The sequence below is a fragment of the Stigmatopora argus genome, chromosome 12, assembly GCF_051989625.1.
Source record: "Stigmatopora argus isolate UIUO_Sarg chromosome 12, RoL_Sarg_1.0, whole genome shotgun sequence".
In the NCBI taxonomy this organism is placed as follows: domain Eukaryota; kingdom Metazoa; phylum Chordata; class Actinopteri; order Syngnathiformes; family Syngnathidae; genus Stigmatopora; species Stigmatopora argus.
In genome coordinates, this window is record NC_135398.1 from 10,890,140 (window position 1) to 10,915,162 (window position 25,023).

Below are 25,023 nucleotides of genomic sequence, written 5' to 3' on the forward strand. Positions count from 1 at the left end.
TTTTGAGTTGCCAAAAATATTCAGGCACATTTGGAATCAAGTCTTGAAAAGCCATGGGGTAATTATAATAGAAGTGCAGAAACATGTGGTTTTAAACAACTACTGCGTTTACCACCCACATATTCCCGTGCATTCCAACTGAGAAGTTGTGATTCTTTTTCATTTCTGTATTATAAACCACTATTTTATCTAATGATCGACCAATAATCTGGTGGGGCGACTAAAATAATAATTTTACTCCCTCTTTTAAAAAAGCAGCATTTGTAAACATGTATTTGCCTTGGAAAAACAGTGATAGTTACATTTTTTTTTCTTGGTATTTGTAGTCCAAAATTATGAGTGTCTTTTTGGGTTACAATGCGCAAAGCAGTTACCGAAATATCAAGGAAGTCATCAGCGAATGGTGTGAAACAGTCAATTACATTAATCAGATTTGTCAATTTAAAAAAAACATCTGAAGTTATGCACCTCTTATCATATAACTTAAATCCCCATACAATAGTAATCTTTTTAAACTTGTGCCGGCACTCTTGACAACTACTCAAAATGCATGCCATACTAAGTGCCATTGTGACTCATGATAAATTTATTCAGACGAATGACTACACATCCGAGCAATACCCAGGTGGTAAAGAATAATCATGAAGGTTGATAGGGTTAGATCTCATTAACAGGCTACATGTCTTTGCACAGGAACAGCTACCATGTGGCCTGTTTTGTTGGGACACATGGGAATAAACAAGACACAATATGTAAATGCCTTTATTGTATCCCTGCTAGCAGATACAGCATATATGCGCTTATATATGTGTCAATATGTGGCATTTGACTGCTGCTTGCTGTTTGACTCCAGTAAGCAGCTTATCTGTCTGCTGTCAGTTTGTCGCAGGCTGCAACCTTTTGCTGCTTTTACACACAACGGTGCTGTTTTAGACCCCCGCACCTTCCTCCACCACACACACACTGTTCTTAAAAGGGAAGAAAATAAAAAATCACACTAAGCAGTCATGTCTGTTTTGCCCGTGCAACTGCCATGTTTTATTTTTGTTTCTTTTCCCGAGGAAATGAAAGATAACTTGAGGGAACGGATGGCAGAATGAAGCATTCATTAGTGGCGCGTTGGCGAGTAATAAGTGCCAAGAACATCTTTTACTTTGTGTTCATACTGATGCCCTTGCAGGTGTGAAATGCAAAAGTTACTAGATTTTATTTTTCATAATTTATTTTATTTAGCCAAGCAGGCATTTGCTTTGTTTCGGTAGGAAGAGGGCATGCAGAACATTCATTCATTTTCTGAACCACTTATACTCACAAGGGTTGCGAGCGGTGCTGTAGCCTATCCCAGCTAACTATGGGCACCATGCAGGGGGCAACCTGAATTGGTTCACGGACAACCTTTCATTCATTCCAAAATTAAAGCTATATAATGAATAGTACTTGGCAATTTAATTGGTTTTTCAAAGAAATACTATATAATAAAGATGTCCCTGAACGGGTTCGCAAATCAAGCCCATTCACATCATTTTTGGAGGATCAGAATTAGGTGTAAAAAATATTGCTTTTAAAATATAGTATAGACACATTGGCTGCCATTGATGGCGAAAGACGTCCAATCCCTTTCGTCTGGGAAGGCTAGCAGTGGTCAATCGATCTCAGAGGTGCCCAGTTGAATACCTCCCTAGAAGTAAAAATATGGGGACCAATGTTTTGCACAGTTGGAGTGAGCATAACCAGTTTATGAGTTCTGTTTTGGAAGTTAGGCCTGACCGAAATATAATAGCTGATATCTTCATACAACGTTTAAGAGTATAGTATTGCTGGAAGGAACCTAGACCCCTCAAAATCCTGGCTTTGAAGATCCCTTTATGCACTGCAGTTGGGTGTGTGTCCGATAGCTGACAGTCGAGCGGACGTAACACTATTTAGCAGCATCAAGTGTGCAAATGTTAAATCCAGATTAGTGTTCTGCGATTAATATGGACAAGGCCCGCACATTACAGTAATGCCCAATGCAACATGACACTGCACGTGGCATCGTAAATCCACGGCTGGGAGGATAATCATGACATCAGCGCCCAATTTGCTCTCTTTTAACGCAGACTTTTTATGCGTTTTTCTGCAGATGTGAAGATGACTGGTGATGCTTTTCAGAGACCCACCCGTCGTTAACTTTGCTCCAGCTTCCTGAGCTCACATCTGAAAAATCTACTTTTATTGGACGGCTCACCTACTCGAGGTATAATGGCCTCCTCATCGTGGAGGTGTCCAGCCTTCTCCTGCCTCCTGCTTCTTCTCTGCTCCTGCCACTGTTCACTAGGTGAGTTACCACAGAAAAAGTGTGACGTTAATGAGATTCCGGTCAACCTTTTAAGAAGAGCCATATTCTTCTTCTTGAGGAATGCATTGAATTTGTTAGGCTGATTTGTAGTGGCAGTACAAAAGGGACTGTACAGCTGTTCAACAGCAAGGTTATGTTTGAGTTTTACTTCAATGCTTTCAGCCTTGGAGATGAAAAAAAAAAGTGTCAAATGTGTTGCTTTAAAGTCATTAAAAGAGGCGTGCAGGAATCACAGCACAATTTACTCCCTATATTCAGCTTTTCCAGGGGTGTTCTTGTTCAATGCAATTTGCTCATAGTGCCCCCTTTACATTTATTCTATATTTTTATTTATTTATTTGCCTTTACATGAATGCCAGGGCCGGAGCTCGGGCGTGTCGACAAGCTTCAGTGACAAGAAAAGCATTTGTAGTTTTCCATTTTAAAAGATTGAAAATTAATGATCTTCATTGAAATTCTTTGCAGCATAAAATATTGAGCAAACAAAAGAACTTACCATTTCTTTTCCTTATATTTCTGGCCTTCCAGAAGTGTTTATCCTACAAATATTCATTTAATATTTATTGGAAAAACTAAAGGTTTTTTTAACCTTTGACTACAAGAGAGCTGAAGCTGAAGGTCCTTTTTTCATATATTTTTTTACCAAACAATTAAAATGAACGTCCCTTTTAAGTATTTGCAAATGCCATCGGTATATTTGCACAGTATGTAACGTCAATCTCTTCCCGCCGAACTCTTTTCATCAGGTACATAACAGATTTTCCGTGTTCTCTGAGAAGCTGAACCCCCTCAGGAGTCACTTATTTTACTGCTGCCCAATCTAATTCCTAGCAGGACGTATACCTGTCACCCTCAAAAGTAGGGCTCTTGATTTGGTGCCAAAGTCGCGAAAGAAACGCCTCAGTGTTTTTAATTGTGTTCGGCGACACTTCAGAGCCTGTTTTTCCCTCCTTGCTTCACGTCTGATGTCTGCATTTGGCTGTAATTACAAGGATTGTCACAAAACACTCCCGTCTGCTCCATGCCCATCTAAACCACCAATGTTGCTTACAAGGCTTCTTGATGACAATCATCACACCTCCCCCTCAGCCTTTTTTGTTCCCATTGTACCCGCAACAAAGTAAACTAAAATCACATGCTTTTGTGTACAACATTGATTGTAGGTTATATACTGCCTTCTTTATAGGGTAGTTTGGTTCCCATTTGCATGTTGTCATTTCCTTTTCCTGTTCTCTGATAGATTTATCTCTGGGTGCCATTATAAAACAGCCATGACGGAGCAGGCAATCCAAGCAGTCTTTCATTGATTTGTGGATTTACTGACGCCAATATTGTTTTACACAGAAACAGTGCACTGGCTCTTGAAGAAGAGATGTCAGCTTTAGGCTTCAAGGTTAAGTTTAGTAGACCTGCAGAAAAGCTCATAAGGAGAGAATAGAGCTTTGGGCTAGCAAAATTGCCAGGGTTTAGGTTACGTCTAACATAAGGGCCCACTATGCTAAGAATTCATATTAACCATTTGTCAATAGGACAGGAAAAGTGCATGTGGATTATTTTTGAAACCATATAAGAAACAATCTTTTTCTCCACTCACTTCCAGCTGCTCGTACCCAAAGGATTCTCATGCTGGTCTGATTCAATCAAAAGGCCCTCTGTTGTTTGCTAATGACCTCCTGGCCCTTGAAAGCTAAGAAACTAATCAGCTTTTCTCCCAAAAGTAGGCACACTCACATCACTGCTATCACTAACTGTGACCAGCAGGGGAATGAGTCTGATCGCAGATATATTGGTGCACATACATCCACTGTGTGTATATATACACAAACTTATTGAGTTACCAAGTGAGATTTAGTGAGATCTACTTTTTCATTTCCAATGTGATACATATCCACTGAAAGATTCATGTTCTCAGAGCAGGCCTTAAAGTTCACAAAGCCAAGAATCGAATATGATGTGTGCACAAACGGTAAGGTATACGCAGCCATTTTTATGGTTGGGAAATCCAATTTGTGTTTTGTCTGGAGAGCAACAATTGTACAAACAAACATTAATTAATATTGCTTTGTGCGATTGGTCTGTCTCATGTCTTGTGGAAAAACTATTTCTATCCCTGAGTACTACTTTTTTACTACTCTTACAGTGAATAGTTTCTGCCAAATGACCAATACAAACACACCACACATTACCAAACCTTATGTTTCACATTCTATTTGTAGTAAATTACTTCTTAAAAATGTTATAGAAAACATTCAACACAACTACTGAGTTTCAGTCTCTGGAATAATCTCAGACGTTGACCAGACACACATCAATTGCCGTTCATGTTTGTTGGTTGATGTATATTAAAATTATTGTACAATATTTCCACAAGCTCACAATAGGATAATAATTCGGTTTATTCTTTTACATTATAACCATAAATTGAGCCATTGCTGATTGAGAGGAAGAATTCCCTTCGTCGGCTGGTGTGCCCTTCATTTAAGGGCGAGTGTAAAAATGGCTTCAGGTTCTGACACTAACTCAAGTGGAAAATTGCTGGGTGGTCTCCACATTCCACGTCTATGGCATTTATAATATAAAGCTACACTGAAAAAGAGGCGTCAAACTCGTGCCTTTTATTGGGGCCACTCACTTGTCCGTGCTCGTACGATGTCTCAACGAACATTTACTCTTTATTCTGCTGCTATGACACAACAATCGAACCGTTTGCTATTTAAACACTGAAGCTGACCAAGAATGTTGACAAAGACCACAGGAAGTAATCCCACTAAATCTGCCTTTTCTTCAGTTGTAAGTCTCCGATTTCAGCTTTCATTGGCTCACAATAGTTATGCGCCGGTGCACTTGTGGGCTGCCGCCGCGCACTGTGCCTGCCTTCTTTCATCATCAAACCCAAACAGACCCGATACCTGCATGGCCTACTTTAGAGCGTCGGAGCCCGGGTTTGGTACGCTTCTTATATAACGGCGCAAGGATGGGACAGGCATTGAATATAAATCAGCGTACTAGGTTAGAATTTGAACAGACGTCTTTATAAAGTCACGGTCCTCCAAAGTCGTAAAAAAACAAAAGTACCTATACTTAGCATTTAATAGACTATTCTGGCTGAAAAAAATGTGATGAATTAAAGATGTCATCCATATTTAATCTATAGGGGAAGACCGCTGTTGGTATTTTTATACTATTTATTCATTTTCTGACCCGCTTATCCTCATGAACATCGCAGGGGGTGCTGGAACCGATCCCAGCCAACTATGGCCACCTGAATTGTTGATATAAAGCAAGATGATGTGTAAATGATTAACCCTTGCACACTATTTCTTAAGGAAACCATCTTTTTACTATGTCACTGTTGCTGCAATGTTTGAAAGAGGCATATTAGGGTAAGTTAAGTGAACATTGGTTTTTCGTCCACATCACAAAAACATGCATTGTATGGTATGGTACACTCGTGCCCTATGATTGGGTAGCAACCAATTTCAAATGTACTCTGCCTACTGCCCATAGTTAACTGGAATAGGCTCCGGCATCTACGCCCCCCCTGAGCATATGTGCCACATAAAACGAATGAATGAATATCTATTAGTTAAGCACGAATGGAATCAAAATCAATCCAAATTCAAGATTTCCATCAAAATAATCATTTAGATATGCTTAGGCTTATGTTAAAAATAATGATTTTCAGTTAAACTAAATGTTTCCACAACAAAATTGTCCCAAAAAATAGAATTGCTTTGTATATTTTATTGCTTTTAGCAAAATTCATTATTTGGTATAATATTTTAGAAAATGAATGTAGAAAGAAACTACTGTTGAAACTAAATGAGAAATATTATTAAAGGGGAATAACAAACATTTAATTGAACACCTTTAATAACGCAATATCAGCTTTATTATTATCTAGAAAATGCATTAATGGTGTGGTGTATTTTCACCTCTGAGAAATACTGTGGTTTTACAAATGACAATTAAATACAATTTTCCTAATATAGTACAAGAAATGAGCTAAGGGTGAAAGAATTTCACTACAGTGAGGCTGGGGTATTAAGTCCATCCTCACTCCTCTTCCTTGTTTTCACTGTCAACAAATATACAATTTTATGTGTCATCCGACAAGTTGGCTTTGCAACACAATCATTCAGATCAGGATGCAATGTTTCCATAGCCTCACTCACCTTGTCTGACAGGTTTTATAAATATCAAACTATTGTTAAATAATGTCATGTGTGGATTACAAGCTTTTCAAATGTAAAGATTCTGGGAGACGGGGAGGTGCGTATAAATAAAACAATTATTTATAAGAATTTCCCTGTAGAAAAAGTGATGCGCCGAATAATATAATAGTTTAAGAAGGACCACGTCTTGCCTTTTCCGCTTTTGCTTGGATTGGGTTTCGCATCGTGCACATACCTTGTGGAGGAATACTATGCCTAACATATTCCAGCTTTCTTTTGATATGAATTGCCCTTGAAAATGCCTCCTAAGCGTCCTGCCATCTAAGGCATCCAATGACGAATACATGATGACAGTCACTGAAAAAGTGATGTTGCTTGATATGCTAAAGGGTTGCATAAGTATGCCCATTTAGCACGCCATTATGGCATAAATGTATCTACCTCGCGTTATATCAAGAAAGAGGAAGCAAACATTCGGAAAACGGCAAAAGAGATAAAGCCTTTGATGAATATTTCGCTTATATTAATTTTGCAAAGACTGGATCAATATTTTCTGGTTTTATTCTATTTGGATTGGATTGGATTGGATTGGATAACTTTATTCATCCCGTATTCGGGAAATTTCATTGTGACAGTAGCAAGAAAAGGCATAATTATAAGTTAGACAGTACAGTCGCAGAGGCCGCACAACAACAAAGCAAAAGCAAAAAGTACAAAGCAAATCAAAGTAAATGGAAACTGGAAAATGGAAGCAAAAACTGGAACCACATACACAAAGTCTTCCACAAGATGGGGAACTGCTGCAGACTGTGACCGAGGTAGAGAATATGCAGAGCCACACAGTTCCTCAGTAGTCTGGAGCTGAAGACAACAGTAGCAGAGTAGAACCCCTCGACTCCGTTTCCGGCCTGGTAAGCGCCGGCAGCTCTTCCATCTTATCCCACGATGGAATGGTTGGTCAGAAGCGTTGCCTCTCCTCCCGGCACATTTGTCCAGCTCCGAAACTCCGGCGGCATGAAAATGGTAAATGTTGCTCCTTCTGGCGCGTATTGTAACAGCTAGTCCCGTGTGTGTGACAGCGTAGGCATGGCTGAATGGTTCCAAAAAAGAAGTAGCCGAAAGAAGCCAGGCTAACAGAACAAGGAAAGTTGTAAAAACATTAAAGTAAAAAGTATAAAGTACAAAGTAAAGTAAAAAGGGATGTATTAAGAAATATTAAAATGTAATTAAAAAAAAGATAGAAGGGCTGTAAAACACGAAAAGCATAAGAGTGTACAGAGCTACTCCCACTGGCTCCCGCGTGAACGGCGCCATCTTGGATATTTTGAGCCTCCCACAGCTTGGTCACCACACCTTAGTGTATTGACACCAACTCACATACCAGCTTGAAGGTGGTAAAGGTTAACAATATTTTTTTTGTCTCAAGAAGTGCCATTGTGACAATTGAAGAGCCTCCCTTGTGCCACACTGGTATTTCCAGTCCTGGGCTAGCAGTCAATGAGTCGTGGTGGGAGTGAACGGATGAGGGGCTATTGTGTGCTAAATCCTCTCTGGCTCGGGGCCATCCAGAGCCAGTCTGTCGTCCATTGATATGCTTGGCTTGCCATTTCATAATTCATATTGAGCGTCGCTCCCGTTGCTTCATTGCGGGGCGATCATGAATTATCGGGAAAACCACGGGAGAGTCACAGATGAGCGGTCAATCTATGTGCCGTGATACATCATGCATCTGGACATGTTTCAAGCCATGAAGCAGGAGTTCATCATGCAGATTTAGTACCAGGAGACTTTAATTATTATATTTTTACTCTTCTTTATTTACCCCTAGGCTTTTGTCAGCCCGCCAGCCAACCGGCGGCAATAACAAGAAGCCATTTTAATAACAGCAGGGCGAGACGGAAAGTTTTGAATCAAAACACCACAGCAAATTGAAATGAGGCGGAGAAGCATGAATCTCCAGGATCAGCATTTCAGTCAGACTCGGTGGAAATGAAATACAACGACAGTCTTGATGGGGTCACCCGGCGTTTACGACCGCGATTTGTTTGCGTTCAACAAAGTGCATCCAGGAATTATATTTCAGTCCAGACTGTAAAATCAAGACCCCTTGCCCTAGACCTCTGCTTTTATTATGTTTACACAATTCCCTGTTATGAGGCTTTAATATCTCATGGTACAAATTACATTTTCTGACAGTTTGATTCCATTTTCCTCCCCTCTTAATTTCACATAGCCCGTCTAGTCACAAGTTGTGCAAACACCCAAACAGATGCTTCGAAATTTTCTCTCGCTTAAAAGCTGCCTGCACTCGTTTTTCTCCTAAGGCATCCCAATTCAAATAATAGATGAGTCCGTCTTACAACCCCAAATCTAGTTTACTTCAGAATTTTTGTATTAGGACCATATGAGTCGCTGCAGGGTTCAGCTGTCATAACAAGGAAGGAAGAAGGGATTCAAAGAACACGTTCTACGACCTAATATTTTTTTTCTGTTTAGAGTATAGACAAACACTTAGGGGTTGATCAAGAAAAAAGGGAGTAGAGACCTTCTCAGTTTCGGTTTCATGTATAGTTAATATGGGTAGAAAACAAGCTTGACAAATGAAACAGTGTTAGACTGCCAGATTCCCTCAGATAAAAGCCTTCCACAGTTAGACACCTAATTTTCTGTGTGCTATTCTACAGATGGGTCACTGATGGTCTTAGAGGTTCATTCCGCTGATTTTGGTCCTGGCAGCTTGGGATCAGATCCCTCTGAGTGGCTTTGTGATTGTGAATGCAAGTTTTCTATCTCTTTTTGTGCTCTTCTACGGACTGGCAACCAGTTTAGGGTGTAGTCTGCCTTTGCCCCAGTTCAGGTGGGATAGGCTTTAGCACCTTGGACCCTGAAAATGGTAAGCAGTGTTGAAAATGAATCAATGAATATTATACAATCCAACAACTAGACACGGAACCTCCCAAATATTCCCAAATTTGTGACAAGCAAAATCACCTATTCAAAGTTATTTCTTCTTTTTGTACATTTGAAAAAATATAACTGTGAAAATCAGCAAAGACTTCGGACTGATGACAGACGAGTACCTGCATATACTTTGCTGTGTGACAGATCAGAAATTGTCCTCTGAATTCTGCCTAGCAACATGCGGTCATGCAAACACCTAGAAAAATAGCTGGGTTTTTTCTTCTTTTTTCATTTTTCATCTTCTGTTGGGAAAAAAACTATCACATCAAGCCTTAATGGAGTGTTGTAGCATATTATCACATAGACTCCCACTTATTTTCCTCCTATAATGTATAACAGCACCACGCCCAGAAGAGGAAAAGCAATAAATATCCATTTGTAACTTCAAGATGATGTTTGTATACTTTTTGCTTTACTACTTGCTGGGCGCTGCTGCATAATAGGAATCTAATGATGTGAGTTGGTTGGGTTTCTGTTCTTCAAAGCAGGTTGTTGCTCAGCCCCACCACCAATGAATGCAGCACTGTTGCATTCACTGTATTAGTAATCTCCTCAGGCCATGAGAGCCTGTGCCTTAGAGCATGGCCACACTTTTCTTTTTTGTGCTCAGGAATTAAATGTCACCTCAGGGGTAGGTCACCTGCAAACAAAAGGCCACTAGCCGATTTGGAGGTCTAAACATTCCCCGATAAGGAAGCCCTCTCCTGCCGTGCAGGAAATTGAATAAGTATGCTACATAGAAGAAAAAGTAGAGCACAAAGACTGGTTTTGTTTGCATTGCGCTATCGCAATTGACCCTCTCATGTAGCGTCTTTCTTCATTGAGCGTGCGGGGGGCCACAATGGCTTGATCCAGGTTGAGAGGCAGGAAACTGTCCGTCATCAAGACAAGGTTCCCAACCCCCCCAAACTCTGTATCTATCTCCTTATCAACACTACTGTTTCTGCCCCCATCGAGCGGAATGCCGATGGAAGGGGAAACGAGGCAAGGTCATCATTCTCAAGTCCTTCAAAATGCTCAGCGGTGCATAGATAGTGGTGAGATTTAGGAAGGCATCGACATTTTGCCCTCTTGCCTAGCACAAAAAGTGAAGTAAAACATACTGTACAACAAGACATCATATTAAGAGTACCTAAGTGAAATTTCAAATTGAATGGGCACAGTGAAGGCTAAAAGACCCATGCTGAAGTCGCATCATTTGTATGGACGACATCGAGTTGGTAGAGGAAAAAAAACTTTTTTTTGCCTGGATGAGATAAGCAGTATACAAACCTACGCTAAGCCTGCATCTTCAGAGATAGACAGCAGGTTCTCCAACATATGTCTGAATTCTGTGACTAACACTTCAGCCATATTCATTATCATCCCTTTCGTCGCAATATATTCCTCTCAGAGCTTAAATCAAACCAAGTGTAATTCCTGTAGTTTTGTACATATCTGACGCTGTTTTATTTCACACCTGTTGATCAGCAATTAGGAATAACCATATTTTCATGAACATACAACAGTAAAATTTGTATAAACAGCATTGCATTAGTATAAAAAATCATATGAAAAGTTGGAAATTAGATGGTAACTTTATGAACATGGCTTTTTTTACACAGCGCTTCAAAGTAGGTGAGTGCAGACTTCTTGTAACCTCACAACCAACCATTGGTATTTCTTCCTGGGTTTGATATTTTCTAGAATCTTTTTGCATCTTCTCTCAGCTCCATACTTGCATGTTTTTACCAATAGTCAGCCCCCCATCATAGCACGGTTGACTAGTGTAAATATAGGCTAGATGTGGAGATGCAAGACTAAAATCAGAAACAAGAATATCTCCACCAATTTTAAATGCCAAACTAGGTGTCTGGCATGATACAAACACTGGAGCACACTACAGGTTAACCCTTTAGGAACATCCCACAATCATCCTTGATTGACTGGACGGAACGTGCTCAAATTTGACCCCATTATAAGTATATCTACCCTGCATTAGACTCTTCAAATATAATCAAAAATATATCGTTTACAGATGTAATGACCACAAATGGTCGTTCCCATTGTTGGCCTATAAACCAAAGTGTAAGTAGGCGTAACCTGCAGTTGAACATGGGCAGGACTCAATTCACAATTAACAGTTCAGTGGCACTTTGTTGAGTCCAGAACCCCACCCATTAAACGCAAGACAAAATGTAGAAAAAACAGTGTCAATTTCAAAGGTGACTTATAGAGTGACGAATGAAAAGCTGCTTGGTGAATACGTATGTAGTACATTTGTTGTTGCTGTTTGTTCTCTGACCTTTTGCGTCGATCTGTGTTCAATATTTGAGTGGTGCCGAGGACCTGGCAACCAGGTGGTCTCCTGGATTTGCCTTTTCCAGTAGAAGCCGCTTCAGTGGGTGGAGTATGAGACATAAGGATGGGAATACAATGAAACTCAATCACACCTCCTCATTCCTCGTTATCATCATCTCTCTGCTTCATCCAGCACCTCGAGGGAACATACCTTTAGTAGAAAATCCAGCTGGGCCTTAAGTAGTGGTGCAAGAAAGAAAAAACCCTAAAAGGAAGTCGAGAGCATCTTAAGCCTGTAAGGAAAAGTGTATTTCCATGCCATACTTTGGGGAGTTAGTATGAACTCACCTCTTTCGGTGCGTTTCATCTACTCCCCACACAGAAAAGAGCCATGAATGTCAAGCGAGCAATGAACTAATTCTGTCAGAATGGCACTCGCCCCAGAGCATGTGTGCTTTTCATCTTTTGAGTAGCATCTTGCTTTCATTGGTTTAGCCGTGGTGACAGTTATTTGTCTCTTGGAAAAGGTTTGTTTGTTCTCACAAAATGACTTTGTGATAGGAGTTGCTACCTTTCATCTCTTCTCAGTTGGTTTATTCCATTCAATTGTATCGCTGACCACTTTCCCGCTGCGTAGTTTTCTTCCAGGTGCCATGCTGCCAGAAGTTCACAACTCTTATTAAACCAATCATAACTCAATTTTTTAGATAAAACATTATTTGCGATAGGTGATACACTAGCATTAGGAGTAACATTTTTCAGATAGTTATGTATTATAAAATTGTCATTCTTACCAAGCATAAAACTGTGTTTGTGCGTTAAAATTAGTTAAAAGGTACTGGGGTATTTTATCGTTTTACCACCAGATATAAGATTTTTAGCTTTCATTGGATTTTTGTCATTTTCAGTGCAATAGCATCAAGTTAATTTAATCCTTGGAGAATGGGAATGATATCAGTGTGCATACATATGTTTAATGAAAAAGGTCAAATTGCTACTGCCACAACAACAATATTGCACACACGCTACCTGTGCCCTGTGAAACTCAACTTCAAAATAAAAGCTCCAAAAGTCATTCATATCTTCAAAGCAGTACCTACCTGTAGTTCAGCAATAATTTTAGAATTAACATATGCAAACAATGTGAAACAAATGATTCCTAACCTCGTATACTGTTATTGATATGTTTAATATTTCCCGCCTTGACGAATGAATGGATATTGGATGAATCGGTTTATCTTCCCCTCTAAGGATAAATGTCATTGTGTTGAAGGCTGACCATTTTTGCTTGGTTACGTCATGTAATTGTAGTGACTGAAATTGTTTATCATTTTATTTTGCTAAAATAATTATGATGAAAATGGCCGTCATTCATAGCAAATTGCATCACATTCTGGACTCATAAAGTAGTCACAGTAAAGTGCGGTAAAGACATTCAAAACACTCAAATATCTAATGATATTTTGAGAAGAAGAAGAAAAAGACCCACAATGATTATATTATGGAAAATGTGGAGTGTCCTTGCGTCAGTTTGTAAGGGACTGGAAAAACAGCATCACTCATATACATAACCATAAACCTCTTGCTTCACCAGACGAATTTTGCTAACCCTGAATCAAATGTTTTATGATCATGATTCATGGTGTCAGTGCTTGGCTGATGAGCATGCTCAAAATAATAAAACGGGTGTCATAGTAGATGTAATAATATGACAACTAGCAATATCAAAAACACATTTTGGTGTGTTTTTTAAATTATTTTTTTTAATTTTTTTTGCCTGTGTCTGAGTGAAACTTGACTGGCTCCTGTTCAATTTTTTCACTGGTGACAAAGGCAATGAGGCTCAACTTATGCAGTTGCTTTGACCGCTTTTGATTATTTTCTGCTTCAAGAACCGCAAGTGCTTCCAAACATAAAACACCCCCTGTTGCAGCTAAGACGACGGGGTTATCATGACTTAGATTGTTGCTCTATTTTCATGAAAGGTATCTAATGTTCACTCATCTAGTGAACAAACTCAAAGAGTCTTCTATTCTTCCATGATGGTATTTAAAATACAGTAAAATAAAAACATCATTCCCAGGCACAGATGGCTTTCATGTATTCCTAACAGGACCAGCTGAGGAATTTGTGGATCACAATTTGTTTTAATTGAAATTCAGAGTATTAGAGGAAAAATATTTTCTTACTATTTTTAATGTTTCTCTTTTAAATTTGGGAGAAAAAATAGTTATGTTCGACACTAAAGTATGCAGGAATCATTCAGGTCTGTGACGGAAGTCCTTTAAACTGACTGCCAAACATTTTATCGAATATAGTAATAATAGTTATGATGGTGAGACTGGCAGATATAGCGATATTTTATCATTCTCGCTACCAAACTTCTGGGTCATATTAACCCAGCCAATCAAATATTGTAATCAAACTCAGTCCAGTGGACCTCTTTTCCATTTTACATATTTGATCTTAAAATTGCATTGGATTTCTGGAGTTTGCTGGATAAAGTCACATTTTTTTTATTACTTTTCAATGTTTAGCAATTAGGATTTAAGAGCGTTGTTTGCAAAGTGATAGTCTGATGTGTTCTCTTTCAAAGATGCTCCAATATACCAATTTTCTTTACTGCATTTGAATTTGTAAAAAAAAAACAAAAAAACAAATGTACTAGAAAGCTTAGTAAATAACAGCTTTCTATTTTAAAATCCTCCTATTGCAATCTAGAGTGTCTGATAGCAGCCGTCTGGGAAAGGGCGGGCGTGGCTGCGGCTATTGTGGTCTTGTCAGACACCGTCTTTAGAAACAATTCCCAACAAGACAGGCCCCAAGCGGATGGACTTAAGTATCACGGGAAACACTAGCAAAATGTCTACCACTACACTGTGAGTGTTAGGCCACATGTCAATGCTTTAAATGAAATCGGAGATATTGTGTTTTAGGTATTTCAAATACAGGTGTTGTTTTCCTCCCAAATCTCCTGGCTCATCTCACACCCTGCCGGTAGGCGTCATTCACATTCACAAAGCGACCGCTCATGCATTGCAACACCGGTAGATTTCTTGGAAATATGAGTTACTGTATCAGCAAAAGCAGCTTTTGACTGTTGTTTGGACTGTGCCATGTGAGATTTATGCTACAATCAGGCCCACTTCAGTAATTTACCTTCTTTGGGATTAAAAATCAGCAGTGATTCAGAGTCTTGAATATCCAATGTCAGTAAAAGATTATTCTGAGCTATTATCCTGTAGTGTGGATCTGTGTTAAAAGTATGTTTATTTGCCCAATGTCTCCAACCCGTGGACTCTGAGATCGGGTGTGTTTACCTCCTTCTTGCCTGGTGTGAGGACGTTTGTTCATGGATGTGTATCTTTAAAAAAAATGGCATTGGTCATTCCTGGAAATTAAACACACCCAAACACATGTATCTTCTTTATTTCCTAAAAAAGATACCAAAGTACAACAGTCTATTTTAAATTTCACTAAAGGTGCTTGTACTACTTTTGTTTTCATCTGTTATTTTCAATATCTGGGAAGTAGAATGTGTTCGCGCCTTGACTTGTCACTGCACATTGGAAATTATTCCACTTTGCTCTCATGACTACTGAGAATTAAATCATGTTTGTCCTACTTTCTAAATTCCTGTTGCAAAACTGCGTTCTAAAAAAAAAATAAAGTACTCCCTGACCACCGCGGATATGGGATTATAGAGGCATTCCCGGGCCGTTGGAGGCCAAGCTTGACTCTCAGATCTCCTCTTGGGCTCTCGGTATTATTGTGAAGCAAACAACATAAAAAGACAAACAATCTTCAAGTGCCCCCGCTGTGGCCGCGGCGGGGACGCTCTTATTTGACTAAAGGCTACACCCTCCTTTATGCCTGCAAAGAGAGTGTCTCCGTCAAAGGAACAATGGGGGCCAGACATGGGGGGGAAAGGGGACCTATTTGCATGCAGCTGTTTGCCGTTTCCAAAACCACAAAGGCCAATCAAAGGAAGCTTAATGGGGGATGACAAGCGTCAAGCAACGCCTCTGCGCTCCGTCTGTGTCAGTTTTCGCCTGTCTGTCTAACTTCCAAAAACTATACCACTTTTTTTCCCCTCCGAATTCCACTCTTCCTCTGTTCTTTTATATCATTTGGAAGTTAGACTTTAAAGGTCGGACATGACTACAACTTAGATGAACTTCAAGATTTGTTTCGCGGTCTGGCAACCCCAATGGCCAATGACAATATTTCGACTTTCATTATCTTTTCATTTCACTTTCAGGGGTTTTAAACGCCCCACATTCTATGCGGGATGTTTCAGATGCACACTTCTGAGCTTTCTCGCCATTGCCAATTTCAAGGGTGTTGATCGAAAACAAAATATGTATTCGAAGCAGGGATTTTCAGCTCTGAATAATGGTGTGTCAACCGAAGAAGTAGTGGAGAAAACAACATATTGAGGAGCCTTTCTAGGGCTGCCTTGGCTCTCTCTCTCTCGAGCTCAATAGAAGGCTTAGCAGGCAGGTCAGAGGGAGGAATTTGAAAAGCTACTTTGCTCACAGTCACTCACTGACCAGAATGCGTGATAAGGCTTCATGTCAACAGGGCTGCGAATAGGGATCACAGCCAATTATGGGCAAGGCAATGTAGTTGCTATGGAGATTAGACAAAATACTCTATATGAAACGGGTATTCAATTCCCTCACTGGTCGTGTACGTTCATGTTAGTCTGGGCTACAGATAAAGATTGACCAATCAACCACGTTACTTTCATTTTTCGAATCGGTACATTCAAAAGGATTATGGTATGGATTTTTAGCCCTGGCAGTCATCTTGATAGCCATTCCCCTTCAAGCTTGTGACCTTCATCATCTCCAAACTTCAACAGTCAAACCCAACGCCAGATGAAAGGTGTTTAATACGTTGCCGGGATGATGGAATTGTTGCACGTATCATCTTGTCCACATTTGTAAATGTCTTTGTGAATTGGAACACAGACACACTGCAAGAGTCCCAGAACTGTTAATTCAAAAGTCGCAATCGCTGCCAAGGTGAAAAGTCTCATCTCAAAGCTCTCCATATAATTGTTAACGAATGTTGAAGGACAAATGTGAGTTTTCAAGATGTCCATCAAAATCTTTGACCTGTTTGGTAAGCAACAGGCCCAGCAGTTAACCCATGGATGTGTTTAGATAAATTAAGTTTGGAAGTTGAGTATGGTATTTAATTGTTCGAATGAATGCACATTGCGGCTAAATTAAGTTTCAAGCTTAAGTTAAACTGAATATGCTGAAATTATGCTCACAAAAAGTCACACCCAAAAATCTATTTACTCTGTATGAAATCTCAACTTTCTTTTTATTGCATGAATGTCAAAAGATGGATACTATATTGCCAGCTTTTATCATTTGGCTTTCTGATCTTTCAAGATGCACGAAATGCGCATTCTCAAAAAGAACAAGGCTTGCACAATACATCGTTTGAACATCACCATTGCAATGTGCACATGCAAAATACCTACTTTGAACGGTTGGATTTAAGTTGAAAAATATAAACAGTTACAGCAGTAAATTGCTTATCCCGATACGTCGATTAATAGGCTAATGAAAAAAACGTTATGAATGTTAGATAATGAATTTTTGGATCAAGTTTAGAATTTATTTCCCACAGCACACCATGCTCAAATGTGTGCATGTCGGACCAATATAGCATTGAGATTATTACCTCCCCTTCAAAGTGAAAATAAATTAGAGTCAAGAGTCATGGATTTATTGTTACGCTTACAACACATTCATTCATTTTCAGCAACCGCTACACCTTCTCGGGGTTGCAGGGTGTTGTACCCTGTTCCAACTGACTTATGTTGAAAGGCAGACGACACCCTACACTAGTTGCCAGTCAGTCAGTCATAGGGCACACTAGACAAAGACAGACAACCATACGCACTCACAATTACACCACCACTGAGAGGGATTCGATTCCATGCTGCCTACACTGCGGCTATCCAACAAATTTTACTATACAGTATTTTCATAACTGTCACACTACTCTTTCCAGTCCAGGTCAAGAAAGTCATTATTGAAGCCAGGATGAGGGAGAATCAATTTGTCCTTTAGAAGGGGAGTACCCTCCCCTTAACTGATCCATCGTTAGCCTCTGACCGAAATGATTTACATGAGTGAGGAGGGGCCCGCTAGACACTCGGATAATCAATACCCGGACCTCTGTTGACGATAGCCGTGCCATCTTGCCTGAGAGCTTTGATAAATGTGATGAATTGTGAGTGGACATCCCTGAGAAGAGGTCACAAAGGCAGATGACGTACGTTCCCTCGTGCGACGGATTCCCTTTTGGATTTTAATACCCTGTGAAATGCATTCCTTCCCTGGCTGCTGTGATAAACCCGTCACTCCCTCCGTGAGGAATGGCAGGCGCGATGATCATTAGTCTTGGCGGTTAAGCCGCTGACTCCACTCTGTGTTTTATCAGCCGCCATCCCGCCCGGGTTCTGCGGACGCTTCGGGTAATTGTGGTTGTTATTGGGATAGATGGAGTGACCCTGTAGCTCCCCACGCACTGTTTGGCTCTACTGACGTTTCCTAATGAGGTGATAAACAGTGGAGCTAAGCAGAATCTACTGGCCTTGACACGGATCATGTTATTTTTTAGAACTGGTCATCGGATGAATGTAAGGAACTGATTTGTTACAAAACGATTGTTGGAAGAATATTACAATTCATGTCAAGTAAAGCTACCTAAAAAGATTTTGACTTCTCCATATAAGAAGAAGGGAATGTCTTTTCCATTTTACTAACTTAGACAAGTTAAAAAAACGATGCTTGGTATTTATTTTGCTTGAACACATTTAAGGATCCCAACGCAAAGTGAAAAACGTGAAAATAAAAACTGCACTAAGAAAAAACCGCGACCAGACACAGTCGGTCGCATGGGATCAACCCCAGTAATCACATCAAAATGAAGCAATGAGATCAAGGTTTTAGCGACTCGAATTCTCTCTTGTGATTGGCCGAAATGGCCCTCTGCAGCACCCGAATCCCACCACAATTCCACAAGTAGGGTTGCGCCACTTCAAGCACAATATATGATGCAAATCCTCTGTAGAAGCTGCTGGCTGTAGACTCAGCTTAGCAGTTAACTCTAGAATGAACCAAGATGTTTCCTCATAAGGCGTTAAAAAGCAAAGTGAAGTAGAATCTACTCGCCTTCTTGTCATTTTCAAATTTTGGGCTCCTTCCACGATCACCATGTGCAGTCTTCTTCGCCATTGCTACAAACTGAACCGTATACTTTTCACCGTGAAGGTTTGACAGCCAGCCGTCTGTGTTTTTCACGGCGACAGACAAAGCATTTGGCCTATTTTTTTAGGAGGAATTTCAAGACAGTCACTTGAAAAGTTTGAGCTTTTCAAGCAACTCTAATTGCGTCGGTCTGCGGCTGTCAAAAGAAAGAGGGTAATTAGAGTGAGGGGGCAAAATGAACCCGGGGTTGTAAGTGTTGCTGCGTGACAAAAGCTCGAGTCAGCCAATGGGACTTTGCTAAAGGTAGCAGACTGAAGGAAAGGCTAATTAGGAGAGAGAACAAATTCCAACGCCGGCTGCCCCCTTGGATGCTTACAATTGCAGTGAACAGCAGCGATTATTGACAGTTCACGCAGCTCTCTGCATGCACTCCATAAATGGAATACATTTACATGTTCTACTTAGACTCTACCTAATTGTTTTTTCGTCTCAGAGCTGCAAACAGCTGCAATCTTTAAAAACTTTTGATCATTTCAACCCCACATAATGGATTTTCTCCTTTTTTGGCATCTTTCTTCTCTCTGCAAAACCACTCTCTCTCTGTGAAATTGTATTTTATTATTCAGAAAAGAGAATACGCGTTAATAGCCTATTTCACTCTAATGTCCTGGAAGGAGGGTCATTTTTGCAATGAAAAAACTAATTTTCTCCCCTGCTTAGCATACTTACTTGGCCACACTCACCTTCAATTCCATGAAATGATTTTTGTGAGGACTCCATTTTTATTCGAACCCCGTGTAATAAAAATGAGGATCCTGCTCTCGAGTCTAACTGATTTTTCATTTCGCTCCATCTTGCCTTGCACAGCAAAAAAAAAAAAAACGTAAGTCTTAAAGTTCAGTATTAGCAATTGAGGGCAGGTCATCTTGAGATAGCCTATACATACTCAAGGTTTCGTGAGGTTAATCCAAAATTAACTTACATTTTGATCTTTTAGCTAACACATAGTTTTTTCCTTACGCCTGCCTTGCTTTCAATGACTCAACATCACTGGATGCCAAGATTGTAAATAATTTAGCATTATGTTTCTTCTCAGGCTTCAGCCGCGCTGCACTGCCCTTCGGCCTTGTTCGGCGGGAGCTCTCATGCGAGGGCTACGCCATCGACCTACGGTGCCCCGGCAGCGATGTCATCATGATCGAGACGGCCAACTACGGGCGGACTGACGACAAGATCTGCGACGCTGACCCATTCCAAATGGAGAACGTCAACTGCTACCTCCCTGATGCCTACAAGATTATATCTCAAAGGTGCCTGAGAGATTGGGTTTGACATGATACGCATGTAAATATTTTGTCCCCTCGAAAATACACTAACTACGAAAGTATAAACACCGGCATCTGCCCTAACGATTCAAGTGAACAAAGCAAAAGGCAATCATTGCAGTCTAGATTTGTTACATCAATTGTGTCCAGTGGGTGTGGTGAAGAGTGGAAACATTGACATTAACTTCTTGAAAAAGAAATCCAGATTGGCTCACAATTTGCAAGATTTCAAACTCTAAATTTCGACATACCTCTATGCTGTATAAATGATAACATAAAGGAGGATACACTTTTACTTAATTGTTTTTGTCTGCAATTAATTGGCTGGCTGCTGCCCATAGTTAGCTTAGATAGACTCCTGCGACCCTCACGAAAATAAGCAGGACAGAAGACGAATGAATTAAGTGCATTTGTCAGCTGCCATTGACCGTAATACATGTCCAATGCACTTGACCTAAGATTGGCCCCCTCAAACATAATCATTCACTGCCATAAATTAACCTAATATTTATGCATCTGCCTATGCATCCCTCTCCTCCATCTGTGTAAATGCAAGCACATGTATAGACACTGGTATTAAGGCATTGCATCTAAACTGTGCAGGTGGATCTGTTGTGAAACACTAGCTTTTGACGTCCACAGATACCCCTTTTATTGATGCTTTATTACTATTGCATTCAACTGCTTCCTCCACCAAAACCGATGGGATTAATTGTAGACAGGAAGGAACTGCTATATGTTTGCAGTGTGCTTCTACCGACGTTTGAGTTATTAAAATTAGTGCAACTCCCACAGACTGTGAGTCACCCAAAAGCCTCCTAATTCCCCATCTGGGGCTCTGAGCTTGCTTTGTTCAAACACTTGTACCACATGAAGTGGTTGTGCCTCAGGTAGCAGGCAATGCTCATCACGCCGCCTTTCATCCACCTTAACCTCTCACAGGATGTTGCCTCACTGTCAAACGGTGGTGGCAGTGGCAACACTTCACTGCACTTGCCGCCCAGAGGTGTGTGTATTTTTCAAGGCCAGTGGATGTAGTATTCATAAATAGTAACCATCAGCTTGTATGCACAGAGCACTGTTCGGTTCAGCTGGTTTCATGTTATCTCCCCCCTATATTTAAGATGCTGTGCCATCGTTTGGCAATAGAACCGTCTCACCCTGTCCTTCTAAATTTACATCCCGCGTCTATGCTCTCCCTTCAGAATGACCATAGCCCGCCTCGCCGTACACCTCATCCGTCAACAAATTAAACTCTCGGCTTCACTCCCCTGATGAAGCCCCCCTCGGGAGTGGGTGAGCGACGGCAAAAAAACAACCGCCAGATTTATTCTGACGACTGAGATCATTGGGATCAGAGAGAGTGTGAATTACGGCTGATGCGATGACAGCAGCAGAGAAGAATTCGCTCGACTTTGCTCTGTCTTTCTTAGAGCTTAGCAAATAAAACTTTCTAAAAGAAGACAATAGAGAGACATTATTGGTTTGTGATAAAGAACGCTTTCAATTGAGAAACTTTTCCATTCCTTGCAAGCCTTCAACGCTAAATCCAATCCATCTGGGAGTGCCAGCAGTGAATGATCATGTTTTTGTCTTATTGACAGAAATAGATGTCCAATCCATTTTGGCTGGGAGCACTGACAATTTTGAGTCACTCCCTCTTCAAACGCTTTACATATCTTTCGCCAATAATTGCAGCCAATGTTAGCACAGTTTATACAACTAACTCATTCAGACACATCTGACAATCAGAATTAACTTTGACCGGACACATCTTTTACTGTTTGAATGTGGGTACCCCGCATAGTATTATCTTTACTATCCATGGGGTCTTAAAAAGTCCTAAATTTACTTACCTTGACAAAATCATTTGGCTTGCCCGATAGATATTAAAATCCTTAAATTTAAAAATGTCCTACATTGCACAAAATTGTCTGACAAATGATCCCACACTAAAATAATCCATGGACCAAAATACGGCATGTGCGGGCTTTTTAATTCCGCTGGATATTTGATACCGCTTCCCTGACCCACTCATAAAGAGGCTGAATAAATCCTGCCCTGCCTGGTCAGAGGTGCAAAAGGATAGCAGAGATTGAAAATATGTTTCTTTCTTTCTCCCACCACGAGAGTAAGCTCAGTGCAATAGAGCTGCAATCACATGCAATGGAGGCCTAGTAAGACAAACACTAGTTTAATCAAGAGTGGACGTTCTTTTGTCTTGAAAAGAACAATAAAAGTTCTTAATGTAACCAACTGACCCACATAACCAAGCAGCAAATATTACAAGTATTAGATAAGCATTACTTCTAGGAAGTATTTTACATATACAACATATTTTAATGGTTTTAGTTCACCTTTTACATAGAAGCAGAAAGTTGCCATAGGTTCTAATATAGTGAGTGAAATCCAAATTTTAAGACCCCCCAAAATGCTAAGCTCGACAATACATTACCTCATAATTTAAACATTTTACTTCACCACATGCTGATACGTGACTTGGCAAGTTTTTTTTTTAAAGAAAATGTTTCTTTTATGATGCCACCACCATTTAGTTTGAGTAACGGCAGCGAGTAATGACAACCATAGAGCAGAAAATGCATCTATATTATTGCGACCTCGGGAAGTTATGTATTTGTCCTGTAAGCAAAGTTGAAATTTAATGTGAATATGTGATTTACAACTTGGTAGGATGGAACACCAGCAACTCAAACATTTATGCATAAGTAATTCACTTTCCAAAGACTTTACTCACAAAAAGTGTAGTTATTGAGATTAACTTTTATGCTTGAACAAAATTGGTCTCTCAAAATTGTTGATTCTCTATTTTTTTATTTTTTTGTATACTACGGTCATAGTCGCAACTGTTTTGAATTTGGTATGCATTGGCCTACATACTCTAAATTGTGTTTTTCCACAAAAATCCAAATACTAATTGAATATTTTTTTTTTAAATGAGAAAAGGTTTGGTTTTCTATAGATAAAGAAAGGTAGTGAAACGTGGAAATGGTGAAATTGTGGGCCATAGCCAAATACACCAAATTATTATAAATATTCAATGTCTTCTAAAGCAAATGTAGCGTGTTTGAGAAGTGATTATGCTTGCCTCTTTTGTCTGTCAACACATGGCATTTATATGCATCTAGCACATAAAAGTCCATGATTCGCCCTTTGCTGTAATTATTGTGCAGAACAATCCCATTTGTGAGGACTGACTAACAGCACTTTTAAACATGCCCTACAATGTTTAAATGTTTGTCCGGCTTGTGCAGCAGCAGCTGACCTTGTGAAATATTCATCTCGGTCTCCCTTTGTTTTTTTTCCCCATTGTCTTTGCACCTCACTTACATTCGCATTTTTCCCTGGCCATCCCTCTTCCTGAAATGAACTCGTTTGAAGTGCAGACCCCCTATCCCACCACTCCATCCCTTCCCTCTTTTCCATTCCCACTCTTTCTTAAGTTGAATTTTGTTTGCATCTAGAAACATTTGCAAAAAAATGCTAACTTTAACAATTGGCTCACTGCTTTGTTGCGGATGTTTTTCTTATTGATGTGTTTTGTTGTACACGAGCAGGGGGAGCGTCTCCGCTCGCTTGTCTGTCTGTTACATGTCATAGCCACCTGTCGCGTGATCCTTTAACGAATGTCTTTCCTCTCCATAGACGCAGACGTTAGAGGAAATACCAGCTCTAATACCTGACATGTCTTTAGCTGCTATTTTTATGAGCTCTCAACCCGCAATGTCTGCATTTACGCACACGCGACAGGCCTTTTACAGTGGTACCTCCAAGTTTCCCATTGACATCAATCATTGTCATGACACATTTTCCAGGATTTAATTACTGTTACCATTATGGGAGGCACATGCACCTTGGTTGGACAGCAGCCAATTGCAGGGGACTGATGGAGCATTTAAATTCACACCTCAAATCAAGTTACACTTCAAGTAACCTCATGTTGCTATTATTGGAATCTAGAGTACCCAGAGAAAATCCAGGTGAACACAGGGTAAAAATGTAAACTCTGCACAGGAAGGAGAGATTCAAAGATAAGAATCCTCAACTAATGAATTGAGAGGCAGATGTGTTGAATGGAAGAGCCCTGCTGGTATTTCCTCATGAATTGCTCTGTTTACAAATGTTACAGGATGCTCTGTTACTATGATTAGTTTCTAAAGAGAAGTAATCCCACTCAGCGGACTTGTTTGGGTAGTAGTTTGATTTTACAGCAGATGAAAAGCACCATGGTACTGAAACACACGCGGCTACTGGATCAAATCCAATCTTGTGACCAAATCCGATACTGTCCGATACTCTAAAAATAGCCGTACCAGGCCCCGATACCGATACTGAATATCGAATCGGGAAATCACTAATGGTAACATAAGAATCAATTTCACGAGTCATTTAAGAAACAACAAAAATACATAATTGTGATTATCAAAGGCCAAAGTCTACATTGTCGCTATTCTCCGTACGAGTTTTATCTCAACATCGTCAAACACTTGCAAGACCAGCACTAGCCACACAGGGTCAAAATCAAATCAAGTCACAAAAAATAGGCAACAGTCTAGTTTTAGGGTATGGAAACTTGAAGGTAGCATCACACGTTGCCATAATGACGAGCTACGACTTCTCACGACCGCCGCCTGTGCCGCCTGATCTCCCTGCGGGTGATGACATCTGTGGTCAATCTTGTCTTATTC

At 40.1% G+C, this 25,023-nt stretch overlaps 1 protein-coding gene across 12 annotated transcripts in view; it reads left to right on the forward strand.

The window, feature by feature from the left end:
- Positions 1–25,023, forward strand: part of adgrl2b.1 (adhesion G protein-coupled receptor L2b, tandem duplicate 1) — a 99,619-nt gene that overhangs the window by 22,984 nt on the left and 51,612 nt on the right. For all 12 annotated transcript variants that reach the window (XM_077614782.1, XM_077614784.1, XM_077614783.1 and 9 more), the window contains exons 2-3: positions 2,123–2,317; positions 20,089–20,302. In XM_077614782.1, the coding sequence (XP_077470908.1) occupies positions 2,242–2,317; positions 20,089–20,302 (290 nt within the window). In that variant the 5' untranslated portion in view covers positions 2,123–2,241. The remainder of the gene's footprint in view (positions 1–2,122; positions 2,318–20,088; positions 20,303–25,023) is intronic.